This window comes from Tachypleus tridentatus, chromosome 1 (genome assembly GCF_004210375.1).
Source record: "Tachypleus tridentatus isolate NWPU-2018 chromosome 1, ASM421037v1, whole genome shotgun sequence".
Lineage (NCBI taxonomy): Eukaryota > Metazoa > Arthropoda > Merostomata > Xiphosura > Limulidae > Tachypleus > Tachypleus tridentatus.
The window spans coordinates 186748780-186771649 of record NC_134825.1 but is presented as its reverse complement, the minus strand read 5'-3'; the positions used below and the strand labels follow the sequence as shown (position 1 = coordinate 186771649).

Sequence of the window (22870 nt, the reverse complement as noted above, 5' to 3'; positions counted from 1 at the left end):
TAATAATTAGATACATAGCAAGGGAAACAATCTTAAACGAAGTACTAATCAGATACACAGCAAAGAAATATTTTTAAATAAGGTAGTAATTAGATAAACAACAAAGGAAACATTCCTATTTGAAGTAATAATTTAATACAGAACAAAGGAAACATTCCTAAATAAAGTAGTAATTAGATACACAACAAAGGAAACATTCCTAAATAAAGTAGTAATTAGATACACAACAAAGAAACATTCCTAAATAAAGTAGTAATTAGATACACAACAAAGGAAACATTCCTAAATAAACTAGTAATTAGATACACAACAAAGGAAACAATCCTAAATAAAGTAGTAAATAGATACACAACAAAGGAAACATTCCTAAATAAAGTAGTAATTAGATACACAACAAAGGAAACATTCCTAAATAAAGTTGTAATTAGATACACAACAAAGGAAACATTCCTAAATAAAGTAGTAATTAGATACACAACAAAGGAAACATTCCTAAATAAACTAGTAATTAGATACACAACAAAGGAAACAATCCTAAATAAAGTAGTAAATAGATACACAACAAAGGAAACATTCCTAAATAAAGTAGTAATTAGATACACAACAAAGGAAACATTCCTAAATAAAGTTGTAATTAGATACACAACAAAGGAAACATTCCTAAATAAAGTTGTAATTAGATACACAACAAAGGAAACATTCCTAAATAAAGTAGTAATTAGATACACAGCAAAGGAAACATTCCTAAATAAAGTTGTAATTAGATACACATCAAAGGAAACAATCCTAAATAAAGTTGTAATTAGATACACAACAAAGGAAACATTCCTAAATAAAGTAGTAATGAGATACACAACAAAGGAAACATTCCTAAATAAAGTTGTAATTAGATACACAACAAAGGAAACATTCCTAAATAAAGTTGTAATTAGATACACAACAAAGGAAACATTCTAAATAAAGTTGTAATTAGATACACAACAAAGGAAACATTCCTAAATAAAGTTGTAATTAGATACACAACAAAGGAAACATTCCTAAATAAAGTTGTAATTAGATACACAACAAAGGAAACATTCCTAAATAAAGTTGTAATTAGATACACAACAAAGGAAACATTCCTAAATAAAGTTGTAATTAGATACACAACAAAGGAAACATTCCTGAATAAAGTAGTAATGAGATACACAACGTAACGTACCTCACAAAAGACTTTAATAGCCCACTGTTCTTCAAATTTTCCAAGAATAATACGGACATCTTTCTCCTGTATAAAATCAAAATAAATAAAATATCGAATTTTACGTTATACAGACGTACGTTAGAGACACATTATGACCTCAAGCTTCTAATACAAACATACCTAACACAACATTTAGATATGATAGTTTTACTCAGTAACTGGAGGAGTAAGTTTTTACTGATTGTGTATTGACATGATAGATTTACTAAGTAACTAGAGGAGTAAGTTTTTACTGATTGTGTATTGACATGATAGATTTACTCAGTAACTAGAGGAGTAAGTTTTTACTGATTGTGTATTGAGATGATAGATTTACTAAGTAACTAGAGGAGTAGGTTTTTAATGATTGTGTATTGACATGATAGATTTACTCAGTAACTAGAGGAGTAAGTTTTTACTGATTGTGTATTGACATGATAGTTTTACTCAGTAACTAGAGGAGTAAGTTTTTACTGATTGTGTATTGACATGATAGATTTACTAAGTAACTAGAAGAGTACGTTTTTACTGATTGTGTATTGATATGATAGATTTACTCAGTAACTAGAGGAGTAAGTTTTTACTGATTGTGTATTGACATGATAGATTTACTCAGTAACTAGAGGAGTAAGTTTTTACTGATTGTGTATTGACATGATAGATTTACTCAGTAACTGGAGGTAAGTTTTACTGATTGTGTATTGACATGATAGATTTACTCAGTAACTGGAGGAGTAAGTTTCTACTGATTGTGTATTGACATGATAGATTTACTCAGTAACTAGAGGAGTAAGTTTTTACTGATTGTGTATTGACATGATAGATTTACTCAGTAACTGGAGGAGTAAGTTTTTACTGATTGTGTATTGATATGATAGATTTACTCAGTAACTAGAGGAGTAAGTTTCTACTGATTGTGTATTGACATGATAGATTTACTCAGTAACTAGAGGAGTAAGTTTTTACTGATTGTGTATTGACATGATAGATATACTCAGTAACTAGAGGAGTAAGTTTTTACTGATTGTGTATTGACATGATAGATTTACTCAGGAACTAGAGGAGTAAGTTTTCACTGATTGTGTATTGAGATGATAGATTTACTAAGTAACTAGAGGAGTAAGTTTTTACTGATTGTGTATTGAGATGATAGATTTACTAAGTAACTAGAGGAGTAAGTTTCTACTGATTGTGTATTGACATGATAGATTTACTCAGTAACTAGAGGAGTAAGTTTTTACTGATTGTGTATTGACATGATAGATTTACTAAGTAACTGGAGAAGTAAGTTTCTACTGATTGTGTATTGACATGATAGATTTACTCAGTAACTAGAGGAGTAAGTTTTTACTGATTGTGTATTGACATGATAGATTTACTCAGTAACTAGAGGAGTAAGTTTTTACTGATTGTGTATTGACATGATAGATTTACTCAGTAAATGGAGGAGTAAGTTTTTACTGATTGTGTATTGACATGATAGATTTACTCAGTAACTGGAGGAGTAAGTTTTTACTGATTGTGTATTGATATGATAGATTTACTCAGTAACTAGAGGAGTAAGTTTCTACTGATTGTGTATTGACATGATAGATTTACTCAGTAACTAGAGGAGTAAGTTTTTACTGATTGTGTATTGACATGATAGATTTACTCAGTAACTGGAGGGTAAGTTTTTACTGATTGTGTATTGATATGATAGATTTACTCAGTAACTAGAGGAGTAAGTTTTTACTGATTGTGTATTGAGATGATAGATTTACTAAGTAACTAGAGGAGTAAGTTTTTACTGATTGTGTATTGAAATGATAGATTTACTAAGTAACTAGAGGAGTAAGTTTTTACTGATTATCTATAGATATTATAAATTTACTCAGTAACTAGAGGAGTAAGTTTTTACTGATTGTGTATTGAAATGATAGATTTACTCAGTAACTAGAGGAGTAAGTTTTTACTGATTATCTATAGATATTATAAATTTACTCAGTAACTAGAGGAGTAAGTTTTTACTGATTATCTATAGATATTATAAATTTACTCAGTAACTAGAGGAGTAAGTTTTTACTGATTATCTATAGATATTATAAATTTACTCAGTAACTGGAGGAGTAAGTGTTTTACTGATTATGCGCTGATATGATACAGTTACTCAGTAACTGAACGAGTTAGATTTAATATGGTTAGTTAAAGAGCTACAAAAAGAAGGCTTCTTTATATCAGTGTTCAATTTTCTGGTAATCTTCACTTAGAGGGTTCAGAATGATTGTAATTTATTGGACAATTCGTCAAGATAATCACTATTTACCTAAAAAATATGTCTCTGATAACTAAAACACTGACCGTATAATTCTTCAAAAATTATAAAAAAAGATTGTAGCCAAAATGTTTTTAATGATTGTATCGTAACTTAAAATTTAGTGGATATCCTATGTTTTTAATTGTGATTTTCAAAAGAAATATCCAGAGACCGATTTATACTTTTTCTTCACGAGATGGCAGCTCACTCACCTTGAGTTTGGATATAGCTGACTCCAGTTCATCGACGAATCCCTGCTGAGCAGCTATTTTGATCTTGGCTGTTTCAAGATCCGACAGTAACTTACTATGCGGCTAAAATGGGAAAAGTGTGTTTTATTAAGCCTGGAAAGTGAAGCCGTATAAGTGTTTTCAATAGAAAGAACTGATATACTTACAGTAAAACAAAACTACGTTTATATCAAGTAAAATCAGGCTTTAACAAAGATTTGACATTGAAGATTTTGTTTTTGAATTTCGCGCAAAGCTACACGAGGGCTATCTGCACTAGCCGTCCCAAACTGAGCAGCATAAGACTAGCGGGAAGGCAGCTAGTTATCACCACCCACCGCCAACTGTTGGGATACCCCTACTCTTTTACCAACGAATAGGGGGATTGATCGTCATATAATAACGCCCTGACGGCTGAAAGGGTGAGCATGCTTGGGGGGAGAGGGATTCGAACACGCGATCCTCAGATTAGTGTCTTAACCACCTGGCCATGCTGGACGGACATTGCAAAAGAAAAAATTACACTATATTGGTCGAAAATTATTCAAATTAGAACAAAAACTTGTTATTACTTTAACATTGTTTATTTAAATTTAGTTCCACATCAGAGGCAACGTTTGCACTGCTGACATAATAACAAACTCCTCTGTTCTTTGTGTTGTGGAATTTCACGCAAAGCTTCACCAGAACTTTCTGTACGAGCAGTCCATAATTTGGAAGTTATAGAGTATACGGAATGCATCTAGTAATTTTCACCCACCGCCAACTCTTGAGCTACTATTTAACAACTAAATGTGGAATTAAATGTAACATTATAACATCCCCACAATCAAAAGGGTAAACATATTTGTAGACGGGATTCGAACCCGCGACACGCAGATTGCCAATCGAATATCAAAAGCATCCGGTCATACTAAAGCCCCACCTATATTAACACTGTAACGTGGTTTAATGTAACAGGTAGTTTAATGTAACAATGTTGGAATATCCTGAAGTCAGTTCCACTCTTGTTCATATAGGGGTGGGTTAAGATCAATAACAATGGCCCGACGTTCTTAACACAATATCAAAAAGGATTAAATAATAGTAGCTAAGAAGACAACAATACGTGGTGTTAAACGTCACATAAACACCGTTCCCATAGCAACCACCAGGAATTTTTTTGTTAACCTGAGGATGACCGAAGAAGATCCAAACATTGGTTTCTCATCACTACGAAGCCATCGGTAAGAACTTACCTTAAAGGGGCTTCTATCAGCCCCTGATGAGTAGTTAAGAACTTACTTTAAAGGGGCTTCTCTCAGCCCCTGATGAGTAGTTTAGAACTTACCTTAAAGGGGCTTCTCTCAGCCCCTAATGAGTAGTTAAGGACTTACCTTAAAGGGGCTTCTCTCAGCCCCTGATGAGTAGTTAAGAACTTACTTTAAAGGGGCTTCTCTCAGCCCCTGATGAGTAGTTAAGAACTTACTTTAAAGGGGCTTCTCTCAGCCCCTGATGAGTAGTTAAGAACTTACTTTAAAGGGGCTTCTATCAGCCCCTGATGAGTAGTTAAGAACTTACTTTAAAGGAGCTTGTCTCAGCCCCTGATGAGTAGTTAAGAACTTACCTTAAAGGGGCTTCTCTCAGCCTCTGATGAGTAGTTAAGAACTTACTTTAAAGGGGCTTCTCTCAGCCCCTGATGAGTAGTTAAGAACTTACTTTAAAGGGGCTTCTCAGCCCCTGATGAGTAGTTAAGAACTTACTTTAAAGGGCTTCTCTCAGCCCCTGATGAGTAGTTAAGAACTTACTTTAAAGGGGCTTCTCTCAGCCCCTGATGAGTAGTTAAGAACTTACTTTAAAGGAGCTTGTCTCAGACCCTGATGAGTAGTTAAGAACTTACTTTAAAGGGGCTTCTCTCAGCCTCTGATGAGTGGTTAAGAACTTACTTTAAGGGGCTTCTCTCAGCCCCTGATGAGTCGTTAAGAACTTACTTTAAAGGGGCTTCTCTCAGCCCTGATGAGTAGTTATGAACTTACTTTAAAGGGCTTCTCTCAGCCCCTGATGAGTAGTTATGAACTTACTTTAGGGGCTTTCTCAGCCTGATGAGTAGTTAAGAACTTACTTTAAGGGCTTCTCTCAGCCCCTGATGAGTAGTTATGAACTTACTTTAAAGGGGCTTCTCTCAGCCTTGAAGGTTTGTTTTTTCAGCCTCCTTGTGTGAACCTGTATATAATGTTTTCGTTCAATAACTCAGCCCAATTTAGTGGAGAGTTAAAATTAAAATAAAACTCATATAGAAACACACACAAATAAAACTATCAAAGTTGAGAGAGCATGAAAACAGAACAGGTGTTGGTATGCAACGAGTCTACTGTTCCGTGATACTCACCAAGGCATAACGTGGTGTACTTTGGTAGAGCGTTCCTACACGTGACCAGTTGAAATGTTGAAGTAGCGCTACCTGTGCCGAGTTGAAGGCATTTTCACTCGGAACCACTTGGAAAAAATTAGGGTAGTTCTCAACTGTGTACATTGGATGTGTGTCCCCGTATGTTAACTAAAAAACAAACAAACACACACATTAAAATAACATATTATTTTTCCATCAAGTTCCAATATCGATTAATCTAACAGTAATTTATGCAGAAAACACTATTTACGGACGAATAAGTAATATAATTTGTAGGGAGTAACTAAGCGGAACTTTTACATTATAGGAAAATACACTAAACCAAATATTATGAAAATAATAAACCACATTCTAGCTTCGTTCACTACTCGTTTTATTCCTGATGAACGACCTTCCATGTTTTTAAACTAAGGCCTTCATCTGATTTAATATGTAACTTTGTCAAACCTTGAAGTCAGATAAAGTTTTGATTACATGATATGACATGGTACCAACAGTAACACTTCATCTGGTAGGAAAGTGCTTCCAGTATCGATGTTGTTTCTGTTGCTAGGATTGTGGTTGCTAAGTAAGAAAATAATAAAACCGTTATACATACGCAGTAAGCACGTATGTTACGGGATATCTTGTCTACGGACTCTCAACAGATGTGAGCCACTTGTCGCAGGAAGGATTGAAATGTAAGTAATAGATGTCCGGGTACTTCACTTTTCAACAGCTGTTTTCTACAATTCTGTGATACGTGGGTGAGACACTTCCCAGTCTCTAAGCATTACTCAGTTTTTAGAAAGATGAACAGTAGAAATCCATGTGGAGATCTACAAAAGCTTTCAAAAAGAAAATGGAAAAATCGGCGTATGAGAAGTGAATGTACATCACATGAGAGGCGACAGAATGTAGTGCTGTTGAAGGAAACAAGCGAACTATTCATCTTCAAGAGACTTCAGTAGAACTGTACATAAATGTTAAACCTGATCACAATCAGCAAGAATAACATGATCGAAACATGAAATAAACAACTTTGTTTCCTGGCAACTACGTCACAGTCACCAAGACTAACATGAACAAAACATGATATAAACAACTTTGTTCCCTGACAATACCGTCACAGTCAGCAAGACTGACATGAACAAGAGATCATATAAACAACTTTGTTCCCTGACAACACCGACACAGTCAGCAAGAATAACAAGATCAAAACATGAAATAAACACCTTGTTTTCTGGCAGCACCATCACAGTCAGCAAGAATAACAAGATCAAAACATAAAATAAACAACTTTGTTTTTTGGTAACACCGTCACAGTCAGCAAGACTAACAAGATCAAAACATGAAATAAACACCTTTGTTTCCTGGCAACACCGTCACAGTCAGCAAGATTAACAAGATCAAAACATGAAATAAACAACTTTGTTTTTTGGTAACACCTTCACAGTCAGCAAAACTAACAAGATCAAAACATGAAATAAACACCTTTGTTTCCTGGCAACACCGTCACAATCAACAAGACTAACAAGATCAAAACATGAAATAAACAACTTTGTTCCCTGACAACACCGTCACAGTCAGCAAGACTAACAAGATCAAAACATGAAATAAACAACTTTGTTCTCTGACAACACCGTCATAGTCAGCAAGAACAACAAGATCAAAACATGAAATAAACAACTTTGTTCCCTGACAACACCGTCACAGTCAGCAAGACTCACAAGATCAAAACATGAAATAAACACCTTTATTTCCTGGCAACACCGTCACAGTCAGCAAGATTAACAAGATTAAAACATGAAATAAACAACTTTGTTCCCTGACAACACCGTCATAGTCAGCAAGAACAACAAGATCAAAACATGAAATAAACAACTTTGTTTCCTGACAACCTCTAACGTAGCCTGACCGTTCAAAAAAAAAAAAAAAAATTCAAACAATTATATTTGATTCGGTTGGGCGTAAAACATTATAAATCCGGATATCAAAGTTATTTTGAAAACCCACATAAGTACAAACAAGTAAAATGAATATGAATATCTTATAATCACCGACGTTCTGCTGGAACTATTCTGAATTAAGTGGTGTTTATTAAACAAATATAGTACACTAAACTTACAAGCACAGTTAATTAGGTGACTTGTGTGTTTATTGTAATTTGTACTGGCGGTAAAGTTCGATAAAATGATTTTGAATTGTGAACATCTGTCAAGATCTTGAGATTTAGCGGAAGATTTCCAGGAAGTTTGACTTCCGTTAGCAATCAATGACGACCGAAAGATTGAATGTGTAGGAAGAAACTGGTTCTAACAGTTCTCATTACAAACGTTCCCTTTGAAACAACTGAGTCGGTGTAAAGTTTCTTCGTCATTGAACAGAAGTCTACGTGTGAGGGAGTCAATCTCAGTCATTGTAAACAAGTCTACGTGTGAAAGAGTCAATCTTCGACATTGAACAGAAGTCTGCGTGTGAGGAGTCAATCTTCGGCATTGAACAGAAGTCTGCGTGTGAGGAGTCAATCTCAGTCATTGAACAGAAGTCTGCGTGTGAAAGAGTCAATCTTCGACATTGAACCGAAGTCTACGTGTGAAAGAGTCAATCTCAGTCATTGTAAACAAGTCTGCGTGTGAGGGAGTCAATCTCAGTCATTGTAAACAAGTCTGCGTGTGAGGGAGTCAATCTCAGTCATTGTAAACAAGTCTACGTGTGAGGGAGTCAATCTCAGTCATTGAACATAAGTCTGCGTGTGAGGGAGTCAATCTCAGTCATTGTAAACAAGTCTACGTGTGAAAGAGTCAATCTTCGACATTGAACAGAAGTCTGCGTGTGAGGGAGTCAATCTCAGTCATTGTAAACAAGTCTACGTGTGAAAGAGTCAATCTCAGTCATTGAACAGAAGTCTGCGTGTGAGGGAGTCAATCTCAGTCATTGTAAACAAGTCTACGTGTGAAAGAGTCAATCTCAGTCATTGAACAGAAGTCTGCGTGTGAGGGAGTCAATCTCAGTCATTGTAAACAAGTCTACGTGTGAAAGAGTCAATCTCAGTCATTGAACAGAAGTCTGCGTGTGAGGGAGTCAATCTCAGTCATTGTAAACAAGTCTACGTGTGAAAGAGTCAATCTTCGACATTGAACAGAAGTCTGCGTGTGAGGGAGTCAATCTTCGGCATTGAACAGAAGTCTGCGTGTGAGGGAGTCAATCTTCGGCATTGAACAGAAGTCTGCGTGTGAGGGAGTCAATCTCAGTCATTGTAAACAAGTCTACGTGTGAAAGAGTCAATCTTCGACATTGAACAGAAGTCCGCGTGTGAGGAGTCAATCTTCGGCATTGAACAGAAGTCTGCGTGTGAGGAGTCAATCTCAGTCATTGTAAACAAGTCTACGTGTGAAAGAGTCAATCTTCGACATTGAACAGAAGTCTGCGTGTGAGGGAGTCAATCTTCGGCATTGAACAGAAGTCTGCGTGTGAGGGAGTCAATCTCAGTCATTGTAAACAAGTCTACGTGTGAAAGAGTCAATCTTCGACATTGAACAGAAGTCTGCGTGTGAGGGAGTCAATCTCAGTCATTGTAAACAAGTCTACGTGTGATAGAGTCAATCTTCGACATTGAACAGAAGTCTGCGTGTGAGGGAGTCAATCTTCGGCATTGAACAGAAGTCTGCGTGTGAGGGAGTCAATCTCAGTCATTGTAAACAAGTCTACGTGTGAAAGAGTCAATCTTTGACATTGAACAGAAGTCTGCGTGTGAGAGAGTCAATCTCAGTCATTGTAAACAAGTCTACGTGTGAAAGAGTCAATCTTCGTCATTGAACAGAAGTCTGCGTGTGAGGGAGTCAATCTCAGTCATTGTAAACAAGTCTGCGTGTGAGGGAGTCAATCTTCGGCATTGAACAGAAGTCTGCGTGTGAGGGAGTCAATCTCAGTCATTGTAAACAAGTCTACGTGTGAAAGAGTCAATCTTTGACATTGAACAGAAGTCTGCGTGTGAGGGAGTCAATCTTCGTCATTGAACAGAAGTCTGCGTGTGAGGGAGTCAATCTCAGTCATTGAACAGAAGTCTGCGTGTGAAAGAGTCAATCTTCGACATTGAACCGAAGTCTACGTGTGAGGGAGTCAATCTTCGACATTGAACAGAAGTCTGCGTGTGAGGGAGTCAATCTCAGTCATTGTAAACAAGTCTGCGTGTGAGGGAGTCAATCTCAGTCATTGAACAGAAGTCTGCGTGTGAGGGAGTCAATCTCAGTCATTGTAAACAAGTCTACGTGTGAAAGAGTTAATCTCAATCATTGTCTGCTTGCGATGCGGTCAATTTGAAAAACTCTCTGGTTTATTCAGTCATCTTACTGTCCACAGTTCAGCGAATTTCTCCGTAGTTATTTTCCAAAACATTATTTGGGAGCCATTTTTAAAATTATTTAAAGCCACAATGGGTTACTGTTGTATCCACCGATGAAAATCGATCCCCGGATTATATGTTTGTAACTTCGTACACTTACCACTGTTTCACCGGGGAACGTTTCCAAACGTTACACTTGACTGAGGAATAAAACTGTGATAACCTCATTCCAAGAACAGTAATTGGCTGGTGACGCAAGGTATATTGTAATGTGAGAATTACATTCTGGTAATAAGAACAGTTATGTGAGAAACTTACAGTACGATCAGTGATGGGTCCATTAAATATCGAATTAAGCCTATCAGCTCACAAAAAGTCCTTTACTTTTAATTAATGTTCATAACTAGCTCGGACTGGTCACCGAACATCGAATGCAGTATATCAGGTGCCTGTTACAAATGTTGTTTAAGTTTATAAGTTTTTACCACTAGGATATTTGAAAAAAAATATTTGTTTTGAATTTTGCGCAAAGTTACACGAGGGCTATCTGCGCCAGCCGTGCTTAATTTTGAAGTGTATGACTAGAGGGAAGGCAGCTAGTCATCACCACTCACCGCCAACTCTTGGGCTACTCTTTTACCAACGAGTGGGATTGACAGCTACCTTATAACGTCCCACGGCTGAAAATGCGAGCATGTTTGGTGCAACAGAGATTCGAACCCGCGAACCTGGGATTACAAGTCGAACGCCTTAACCCACTTGGCCATGTCGGGCGCTAGGGTATTTAAAACACCTGTAAAAGAACATACACATTTATAATTCGCACCATATTCAGAGTCGTAATGAACCCATAATTAAAGAAAGGTTTACAGTTTGAGCCAGCTGATGATTTAAATCGAGATCAAATTGAAATAATACTACATTTTACCTATCATTAAAGTTATGTATTAGAATTTCGTATTTAGTCGAAGAAATACTTACCTACTTTTGTAAAACAGTTAGAAGGAGTAATATTTGAATAGTTTTTAAAAACTAAAAAGTTCAAATAATTTATCACGTCATTCCATAAGTAACGTCCGAAAATTTAATACAGATAATGTATCATCATTTCTGTCTTTGTTAAAGGCTTTAATGACTAAAATATGTAGTAGGACGTGTATAAAAATGTTCAGACAAATAAAAGAAAGTAACCCAACTCCACCTTTTCAGATCAGTAATCAAATAAACCCTTATGAGGATGGATGTGTCTGAGGAGCACATTAGGTATATAATGTTTTATGGGTTTAAAAAAAAGCAGTAGTAGAAACTACATGAAACATTCAATGTAGGAAAATGTCGAAGGTAGTTTCATAAGTTCAGATCACGTGACTACAGCTTAAGTGATGCGTCACGTTCAGGTCGTCCTGTTGAGTTTAATGATAACTTGCTGCTGGCTGCACTCAATGAAGATTGTGCTGTAACAGAAGCTTAATTCGACCCATTGAACAGTTCACCATCATTTGTGATAGTTTGGAAAGGTGTCAATACTTGGAAAATGGGTCCCCATGATTTGACAGAAGCCAAGAGTGGACATTTTCACTTCTCTACAATCTTATGAACGTACTCACCTTTTTTTGGACAGGTCTGTAACTCGAGGTGAAACATAGATATATTATAAAAATGTTAAACGCCACAGACAATGGCTTAGTGGAGGTAAACTGGCTAAAGCACAGCCAAAAATGGACCTCCATCCTAGAAATGTCTTGTTAAGTGTTTGGTGGGATATTGTTGGTGTGATCCACTTTGAGTTGTTGCCTATCAATGTATCGATTACATCAGACTTCTACTGTCACAGTTAGAGAATTTGAATGTTGCACTGAAAGTTTCAAGGCTTGCTTTGATTAGTCGTGAAGGTGTTGTGTTATATCAGGATAATGCACAGCTCTATACAACAAGGATCACATCTGCAAAGATTGAAGAACTAGAGAGAAAACCTTCCACATCCTCCTTATTCTCCAGACCTTGTCCCATCTGATTCTTATTTATTCTGAAGTTTTCAGAACTATCTTGATGGAAAACAGCTTGGAAACATAAAGATGTCAAAACTACCCTCTCTACATTCTTTCCCTCCAAACCCAAATAATTTTATATAAGTGACATTCAGAAGCTTGTGAATCGTTGGCAGGAAGTAATTAATAATAATGGAACATACATTATTGATTAAATAACATTAAAACCTTTTGAAATTCTTTTTCTTTGTCTGAACCTAAAATGGGACATTACTTAAGGGATAACCTGATATTCAGTAACTTAAAGTAGTACATCTCATTACTCTGAAATACTATAAGTTCAACAATGAACATTATACAACAATGGAAACACTCAACAATATTTCCATTTTCATTGATGAAAACATTACAAAAAGACCGAAAACTACAACATTCAAGTTACTCAAAAATACACACATAATGTTAAAACATTAAACCACTTTTAAGAAGCCATTCAACAATATGTACAGTTCATTATTTTAAGGTCCTGCAAACCTCTATCAGACACCCAACAACATATGTCTACTTTAGTTGTTTTAAAGTCTTCAAAACCTTTAGCAGACACCCAACAACATACGTCTACTTTAGTTGTTTTAAAGTCTTCAAAACCTCTATCAGACACCTAACAACATACGTCTACTTTAGTTGTTTTAAAGTCTTCAAAACCTCTATCAGACACCCAACAACATACGTCTACTTTAGTTGTTTTAAAGTCTTCAAAACCTCTATCAAACACCCAACAACATACGTCTACTTTAGTTGTTTTAAAGTCTTCAAAACCTCTATCAGACACCCAACAACATACGTCTACTTTAGTTGTTTTAAAGTCTTAAAAATCTATATCAGACACCCAACAACATACGTCTACTTTCGTTGGTTTAAAGTCTTTAGTTGTTTTAAAGCAGACACCCAACAACATACGTCTACTTTAGTTGTTTTAAAGTCTTCAAAACCTCTATCAGACACCCAACAACATACGTCTACTTTAGTTGTTTTAAAGTCTTCAAAACCTCTATCAGACACCCAACAACATACGTCTACTTTAGTTGTTTTAAAGTCTTCAAAACCTACTTTAGTTGTTTTAAAGTCTTCAAAACCTCTATCAAACACCCAACAACATACGTCTACTTTTCTATCAGACACCCAACAACATACGTCTACTTTAGTTGTTTTAAAGTCTTCAAAACCTCTATCAGACACCCAACAACATACGTCTACTTTAGTTGTTTTAAAGTCTTCAAAACCTCTATCAGACACCCAACAACACATTCCACTTAGTTGTTTAATAATTATTCTAATTAAAACTGAAGTAGGTGACAGTAGTTTAATTACCACTAAACTTACCTTATTCACCAGTAAAATATTGTCAAAAATATATAAATATATTGAATACTATTAAAATGTTGCGAAGTAAACAATCTAGTTCTAGGTTAAACTAATATTATTGCAAAATTTTGTTTCTAAAAAAGTAGAAGTTAGCGTTAAGAGGTTGATGTCTACATATATTTCAGCTTTAAGTATTAAGAAACTTTTGAACGTTAGTGAACAACAAACAGTCAAATAACACTTTTTGGAAAACAGAATGATTACAGAGAATCCCTGGAGAAATGTACATCAAATGAAAACACTTTACTTCCTTTGACAAGAAATATCTCTGAGGTATTAGGAGCATAAAAGTGCCAGTGGGGACCAGAAATACGCAAAAATGTTTTGCAATAATCACATTACATGTACGTAATGTGAACACACATCTGTATTTCTGGGTTACCTCTAAGATGTAGCAGTTATTTCCGATTGAAGATACACGTAAAGGTGTGTTCTTATCAGACTTGAAACTTCCAAGCTGGTGATACCAGCTTAATGGCATCAAACATTGGAAAGTAAAATAATTGTGATCAACTTGGGGTACCAAGACCATCCAGAAAGAGACTGAAAACAAGTCTTACACTATTCATCTTGAAACAGTTGAAAACCCAAGAACACACAGGTCAGTGACAAGAACTGTCCACATGACACAACATAATCAAGATGGACTTCTGTCTCGAAACCATAAGAACACGACACTGTATCATCAAGATAAGTCATACCTCTCATTCAACCGTCACATATATCAAGCTGAATAAATAAGGTATTAATTCTATTCCATACAAAGATATAGAGATCAAGTACTTGTACACAGAACCCAAGGATCTTTTTATAATCAATTTGTTGAAACAGACTTCTGGGAAACCATCGTTCTCTTATCCTAGATAGATTATGGAAAGGACGAAGTTGATGTTCGATATGTCTAGACATAGACTACAGAGACTTTTGCAATGGAAACGACGAAGTGGAATTATTGGCAAGATGCACGGCCTTTCAGACAGAGCGTGACTCGAAGATGTCATATAGTGAAGCTTCGAAATCGATTTAACTTAACGTACTCAACCTATGTATATTCCAACCGATTTGTTTGTTTGTTTTTGTTAGAATTTTGCGGAAATCTACGATAAGGTTATCTGTGCAGAATCATCCATAATATTGATCTAATATACTAGATGGAAGAGAGTACAGCTTTTCTCAGTAACCACCGCCAGTTCTCGAGCTACTATTGTTTAACGAAATAGTGAGATATGAGCGTTACTATAGTAGTGCACTCGCAATGCACTTTTACGACAGCAAAATGCGAACCACGAATCCTCAGATTCACAGTGCAGGCTCGCTTTTCATTCAGCCACACCTATCCTTGATTTTCTTGAAGAAACATTTTCCTTACATTACTTATCTATAGCTCTTCTAAGCCCATGCAGTGTTCTTTGATCGATATCTTAACTATCAATATGTATTAAAAACATTAAAATGTAACAAATAACTCGGATCTGTCTTCATGATATAAAAACCAAACCTTACTTACACAGATCCAAGTAACTGTGGTTCTTCATTTAAAGTAACTCCAATTACTAATTAGAATCACTAATTACTCGCAGAATGGAAGTGATTATTAGAATTAACTAAGTAATTAACGAAACTGAATAAAATAATACAAGTAAACCATCAGCTCAGTAAACCGTTTATCGCTGTTGATAAAGCCGCTAATTAATTCGTTCATAATATGGAAAACTAACAATGTTTACATAGGATCGAAATATATTGATCCAAAGAAATTCCCCAAAACAATTATTACCAAATCTGTCATTAAAACCAATCTTATCACATACTGTACCATTTATTATAAATCGTTTTAATAATTATTAAAATATAAACCAAACTTATCACATACTGTACAATTTATTATAGATTGTCCTAATAATTATTAAAATATAAACCAAACTTATCACATACTGTACAATTTATTATAAATCGTCCTAATAATTATTAAAATATAAACCACACTTATTACATACTGTACCATTTACACATTATTTACAAATTATAATTGTTACATTCCTTAAGTAATAATAATAATAATAACTTGCGATCACAGTAACCTACTTACACAACTACAAAATGGCCTGATAATTTGATATAAATATAATGCTATTACGTTCTCAATTATAAAGATTATAATGCATTGTTTCGTCGGTTAGATACTCTGGCTGTTAGCGACATTTTCGGCCATAATCCCAAAAATATCTCACAAAGTCACAGAGCATAAACTGATATAAATAGAGTCACACAGAATCAACAAATGAGTACAAAATGTGTGTTTCACACAGTTTCCAACATTTTATTAATTGGACTTTAATTTTCTTTTCACAACGCCATTGCAGATTTAATTAACGCCATTGCAGATTTAATTAATTGGTATTTTAACAGTTTTTCCATATATATTCCAAATTCGAAATATTGTACTTAAAATATCAAGATTTCTTTACATACAAAAACAAAATGATTTTGTAAATATGTGAAGAAAATTCAATACAGAAGTTAAGGTGTTATATGTAGTTAAGCCTTAAGCTACACAATGGATTACCTATCACGATGATCGGAGCCTTATCTTAGTGTTGTAAGCAAGCAGACGTGCTGCTGGGGTATGAGGTATTCAAAGTGTTAGTACATAATTCATATACAGGGTAAAATGTATTAACACGAGAGTTAGTTACAAAATTCCAAATTAATTATGCCAAACAAGTAGAATGATAGAATTGTCTGTAATTTTATCGTATTGGGTAGCAAGAAACAATCATAATATAGAGAAATAAAAAGTTCGAAAACTTAACAGGTACCGACAACAAACTCACAACTACGGGACCCTGATAGCTGTCAAAATGTGACTCTCCCCCCCAAGAGAAATGAATGGAGATTCTGATGTTTACCAATTTTCATTTGGTCTACTTCTTTACATCAAGTACTAAAAACCTCCAAACTGATACTAATACGAGTTGTGTAAAAGCGTTGAAAACATCGATGTGTTAAATATTCATTTTTAGTTTTAAACCTGTTCAAATTTAGCTACAGGAGGAAATATTTTCCTTCAAACTGAGATACATGTAAGTTACCTTCCTTCCATTCCTTTAAGCTGATCTACAAAAGGAAGTACCTTCCTTCCAACTGAGCTACAGGAGAACTACCTTTCTTGTAGAAGAGCTACAGAAGAAATACTTTCCTTCAAGCTGTTAATGATATTTTATACAAGTATCTAATGTTTTGCGTAAGTGTTTAAATATTTAATGAACTTTGTTACTGTTTAGCCAAAATACAGAGAAAATTAGATGCCGAAGTTCTTCCCTGTCGACCGTTCCATTTGTGCTTAGTAATTGAGACACAAATATTGAATAAAGTAATGGTACCTCTGCGCGACATTATATATATTGGATATCACATGTTTGTAAAATATGCAGAACAGAAAAAAATACTAGGGATAAAATAATAGACGTAAAAATCTATTGTTATCGATCAATAATGGGAAGTCACTGAAATAATGTTTTCCTATCAAATGAATGATGGGAACTTTACTATTGAAGTGATTAGTGAAAAAAGACTCACTTCCCCGTGTTTGTTTTCATGTAGCAAAGTCACATGAGGCTATCAGCTGAGTCCACCGAGGGGAATCGAATCTCTGACTTTAGCGTTGTAAACCTGTACACTTATCACTCTACCTGCGAGCGACTCTCACTTCCCCTTCCCAAGAAAAACGGAAAACTTTAAATCAGTATTATGTATAATCCAGAGAATTAACATTTTGATATATCCATACAATGTAAGATAAGGTGGTTATATATACTGTGAACCATAAGATGGTTATACATATTATGTAAGATAAGGTGGTTATATATACTGTGAACCATAAGATGGTTATACATATTATGTAAGATAAGGTGGTTATATATACTGTGTACCATAAGATGGTTATCATTACTATGTAAGATAAGGTGGTTATATACACTGTGTACCATAAGATGGTTATCCATACTATGTAAGATAAGGTGGTTATATATACTGTGTACCATAAGATCGTTATCCATATTATGTAAGATAAGGTGGTTATATATACTGTGAACCATAAGATGGTTATACATATTATGTAAGATAAGGTGGTTATATATACTGTGTACCATAAGATGGTTATACATTTATGTAAGATAAGGTGGTTATATATACTGTGAACCATAAGATGGTTATACATATTATGTAAGATAAGGTGGTTATATATACTGTGTACCATAAGATGGTTATCCATACTATGTAAGATAAGGTGGTTATATATACTGTGTACCATAAGATGGTTATCCATACTATGTAAGATAAGGTGGTTATATATACTGTGTACCATACGATGGTTATACATATTATGTAAGATAAGGTGGTTATATATACTGTGTACCATAAGATGATTATACATATTATGTAAGATAAGGTGGTTATATATACTGTGTACCATACGATGGTTATCCATACTATGTAAGATAAGGTGGTTATATATACTATGAACCATAAGATGGTTATACATATTATGTAAGATAAGGTGGTTATATATACTGTGCACCATAAGATGGTTATACATATTATGTAAGATAAGGTGGTTATATATACTGTGTACCATAAGATGGTTATCATTACTATGTAAGATAAGGTGGTTATATACACTGTGTACCATAAGATGGTTATCATTACTATGTAAGATAAGGTGGTTATATACACTGTGTACCATAAGATGGTTATCCATACTATGTAAGATAAGGTGGTTATATATACTGTGTACCATAAGATCGTTATCCATATTATGTAAGATAAGGTGGTTATATATACTGTGAACCATAAGATGGTTATCATTACTATGTAAGATAAGGTGGTTATATACACTGTGTACCATAAGATGGTTATCATTACTATGTAAGATAAGGTGGTTATATACACTGTGTACCATAAGATGGTTATCCATACTATGTAAGATAAGGTGGTTATATATACTGTGTACCATAAGATCGTTATCCATATTATGTAAGATAAGGTGGTTATATATACTGTGAACCATAAGATGGTTATACATATTATGTAAGATAAGGTGGTTATATATACTGTGTACCATAAGATGGTTATACATTTATGTAAGATAAGGTGGTTATATATACTGTGAACCATAAGATGGTTATACATATTATGTAAGATAAGGTGGTTATATATACTGTGTACCATAAGATGGTTATCCATACTATGTAAGATAAGGTGGTTATATATACTGTGTACCATAAGATAGTTATCCATACTATGTAAGATAAGGTGGTTATATATACTGTGTACCATACGATGGTTATACATATTATGTAAGATAAGGTGGTTATATATACTGTGTACCATAAGATGATTATACATATTATGTAAGATAAGGTGGTTATATATACTGTGTACCATACGATGGTTATCCATACTATGTAAGATAAGGTGGTTATATATACTATGAACCATAAGATGGTTATACATATTATGTAAGATAAGGTGGTTATATATACTGTGTACCATAAGATGGTTATACATATTATGTAAGATAAGGTGGTTATATATACTGTGTACCATAAGATGGTTATCATTACTATGTAAGATAAGGTGGTTATATACACTGTGTACCATAAGATGGTTATCATTACTATGTAAGATAAGGTGGTTATATACACTGTGTACCATAAGATGGTTATCCATACTATGTAAGATAAGGTGGTTATATATACTGTGTACCATAGGATGGTTATCCACACTATGTAAGATAAGGTGGTTATATATACTGTGTACCATAAGATGGTTATCATTACTATGTAAGATAAGGTGGTTATATACACTGTGTACCATAAGATGGTTATCCATACTATGTAAGATAAGGTGGTTATATATACTGTGTACCATAAGATGGTTATCCACACTATGTAAGATAAGGTGGTTATATATACTGTGTACGATAAGATGGTTATACATATTATGTAAGATAAGGTGGTTATATATACTGTGTACGATAAGATGGTTATATATACTGTGTACCATAAGATCGTTATCCATACTATGTAAGATAAGGTGGTTATATATACTGTGTACGATAAGATGGTTATACATATTGTGTAAGATAAGGTGGTTATATATACTGTGTACGATAAGATGGTTATACATATTGTGTAAGATAAGGTGGTTATATATACTGTGTACGATAAGATGGTTATACTAGTTATACATATTATGTAAGATAAGGTGGTTATATATACTGTATACGATAAGATGGTTATCCATACTATGTAAGATAAGGTGGTTATATATACTGTGTACCATAAGATGGTTATCATTACTATGTAAGATAAGGTGGTTATATACACTGTGTACCATAAGATGGTTATCCATACTATGTAAGATAAGGTGGTTATATATACTGTGTACCATAAGATGGTTATCCATACTATGTAAGATAAGGTGGTTATATATATTGTGTACCATAAGATGGTTATCCATACTATGTAAGATAAGGTGGTTATATACACTGTGTACGATAAGATGGTTATCCATTCAATGTAAGACAAGGTGGTTATATATTCTGTGTACCATAAAATGGTTATCCAATTCGTTTTGTAATCTGATTGTTGCCTGAATCAGCTTTGTGGATTGGTAACCAATTATAAAGAATTTCATGCGTTTCTTCGTTCAAATGAAATAACAACAACATTCATCTTACAACAACAACTATCTCATTCATCCTACAACAACAACTATCTCATTCATCCTACAACAACAACTATCTCATTCATCCTACAATAACAACTATCTCATTCATCCTACAACAAGTAGTGTAAGACTAGAGGGAAGACAGCTAGTCATCATCACTCACCGCCAACTCTTGAGCTACTTTTTTACCAAAGAATAGTCGGTTTAACAGTTACATTATAACGCTCCCACGGCTGAGAGGGCGAGCACGTTTGGTGGGGCGGGGGTTGGAACCCGTGACCTTAATCACGTGACCATGCTGAGCCTTCTTTCGGTGATAGTTGGCGTGGCCCTGTTGCAGAGCTCTGGATTTCTAAGCTGGAAAGCTAAATTCAGACCTGAGTAATACCACGGATTGTCTTAGGCAGTTTAGTGACAGGTATTTTTTTAGCGCGGATGATGGATTTCAGGGTGCCGCTGACTGGCTGCCTTCCTCGTGTCAGTTGTTAAAAAATTAGGGACAGCGATGGATAACTTTAATAGCTTTTCAATCAACACAGATACTTCGGCTATAAATGAAGAAGTACCATCATCCACGAAGTGCAAAAACTAAACATGCAGCAAATTAGACAACGTTGCTGTTGGTATGGTTACAATCGCTCACGTTTCACTCGAGATGGTAGCCTGAGTCCTGCCCCCCGCTAGTACAGCGGTATGTCTCCGGATTTACAACGCTAAAATCAGGGGTTCGATTCCTCTCGGTGGGCTGAGCAGATAGCCCGATGTGGCTTTGCTATAAGAAAAACACAAAACACACAGCCTGAGTCCTGGGAATCACTTTGATAATGGTGTCCCCTTTCTGGATCGCAATAAAAAAGAAATGTGTAATGATTTTTATCATGCAATAATTTATGTAACACCGGTCACGTGAGGAGGTTGAATTAAGGTTTCAGTTTTCGTTACGTCAATGGGATTTATCGGTGAATCGATGAAAGAAATCTGTTTCGAAAAGAGTCACGTGCTCTTTCACCTTCAGAGGTGAGGGTTCAAACTACGAAGACTTGATGAGGAAACTCAAAGCAATCTGAAAATAAATCTTGAATACATTTTATTTCTAAATTATTGGGATTTTTATTCCCAGATGACAGAAAAATCATGATGAACTCTGATTAATCAAGAAGACAATATGTACAATTTCGATTTAACAACGGACACGTGCAGTATGCGTGTAGATGCTCGTATCATGTGAACGATACCAATCCATATTTGCTCCTGCAGAACCTAAACCGTACAGAAGTGTAAACGAACGTGTAAATAACCTAAACACACATACACACACACTGACGGCAAGCAGGTTTAGCGGTGCCCCATCAGTGGCACAGCGGTATGTCTGCAGATTTACATCGCTAGAATCCAGGTTTCGATATCTGTGTTGGCAGAGCATAGATAGCCTATCGTGTTGCTTTGTGCTTAACATCTAACAATCATTCAATCGATCAAAAGGTTTGATGATTATTATAAAACTTTACTTAGTCAGCCGAAAATATCGTTAATATTGAAGACATCCGACTGGAAATTCATTGCACTCTAATTGTTTTAGGTTTCAGTTTTCTTATATCTTGAGTTCTGGCTTTAGGTGTTTGTTGCGAGTCTGTTTCATACAACTGATTTATTTTAGTTGTGATTTACGTATTTGTGGTCAGAAGTTATAAACGACGTAGTTTTATAATCAATGTGTCCAGTGAGAATATGCTATGTACCAGATTCTTTAGACATCTACAAATAAACTATCTCGTTAAAAGCGGTCATTGTTTGTTGTTAAGCGCAAAGCCATCTGTGCTGTGTCCATCACGGGCAGCGAAACCGGTTTTATTTAATAAGTCCTCCAGTGTAGTACTGAGCCAGTGGGGGTACCATTGTTTGAAGAAAGTTTTGTTATTAAAACTACACCACGGTTCTCTGAACTTATATCCTTAATTTAGCAATGAAAGACAGCGAGTCATCAATACCCACCGCCAACACTCGGGATATTCTTCTATCAATCAATAATGGATTGATTGAAACATTATAATGCCCCCAAGGCTGAAAGGGCGAGCATGACTGGTGTGACGGGAATTCGAATCCGCGACCCACATATTATGAGTCAGGTGTCCTAACCACCAGGCCAGGCCGGGTCTTGTTTGAAGAAATTGAACAAATGTTTTGGTTCGTTACCAGTTGTGCCAACCTAGTGACAAAGTGCTCAATTTGCAAACTTACAACACCAGAAATCGGGTTTGGATATC

At 35.0% G+C, this 22870-nt stretch overlaps 2 protein-coding genes across 3 annotated transcripts in view; one reads left to right on the top strand and one right to left on the bottom strand.

The window, feature by feature from the left end:
• Positions 1–22870, top strand: part of LOC143232168 (gamma-aminobutyric acid type B receptor subunit 2-like) — a 291391-nt gene that overhangs the window by 143653 nt on the left and 124868 nt on the right. The gene's annotated exons all lie outside the window — the stretch shown is intronic.
• Positions 1–22870, bottom strand: part of LOC143222696 (gamma-aminobutyric acid type B receptor subunit 2-like) — a 77355-nt gene that overhangs the window by 2868 nt on the left and 51617 nt on the right. Inside the window, exons 4-6 of the mRNA XM_076449596.1 lie at positions 6117–6284; positions 3731–3832; positions 1202–1267 (exon numbers count right to left, since the gene is read on the bottom strand). Of these exons, the coding sequence (XP_076305711.1) occupies positions 1202–1267; positions 3731–3832; positions 6117–6284 (336 nt within the window). The remainder of the gene's footprint in view (positions 1–1201; positions 1268–3730; positions 3833–6116; positions 6285–22870) is intronic.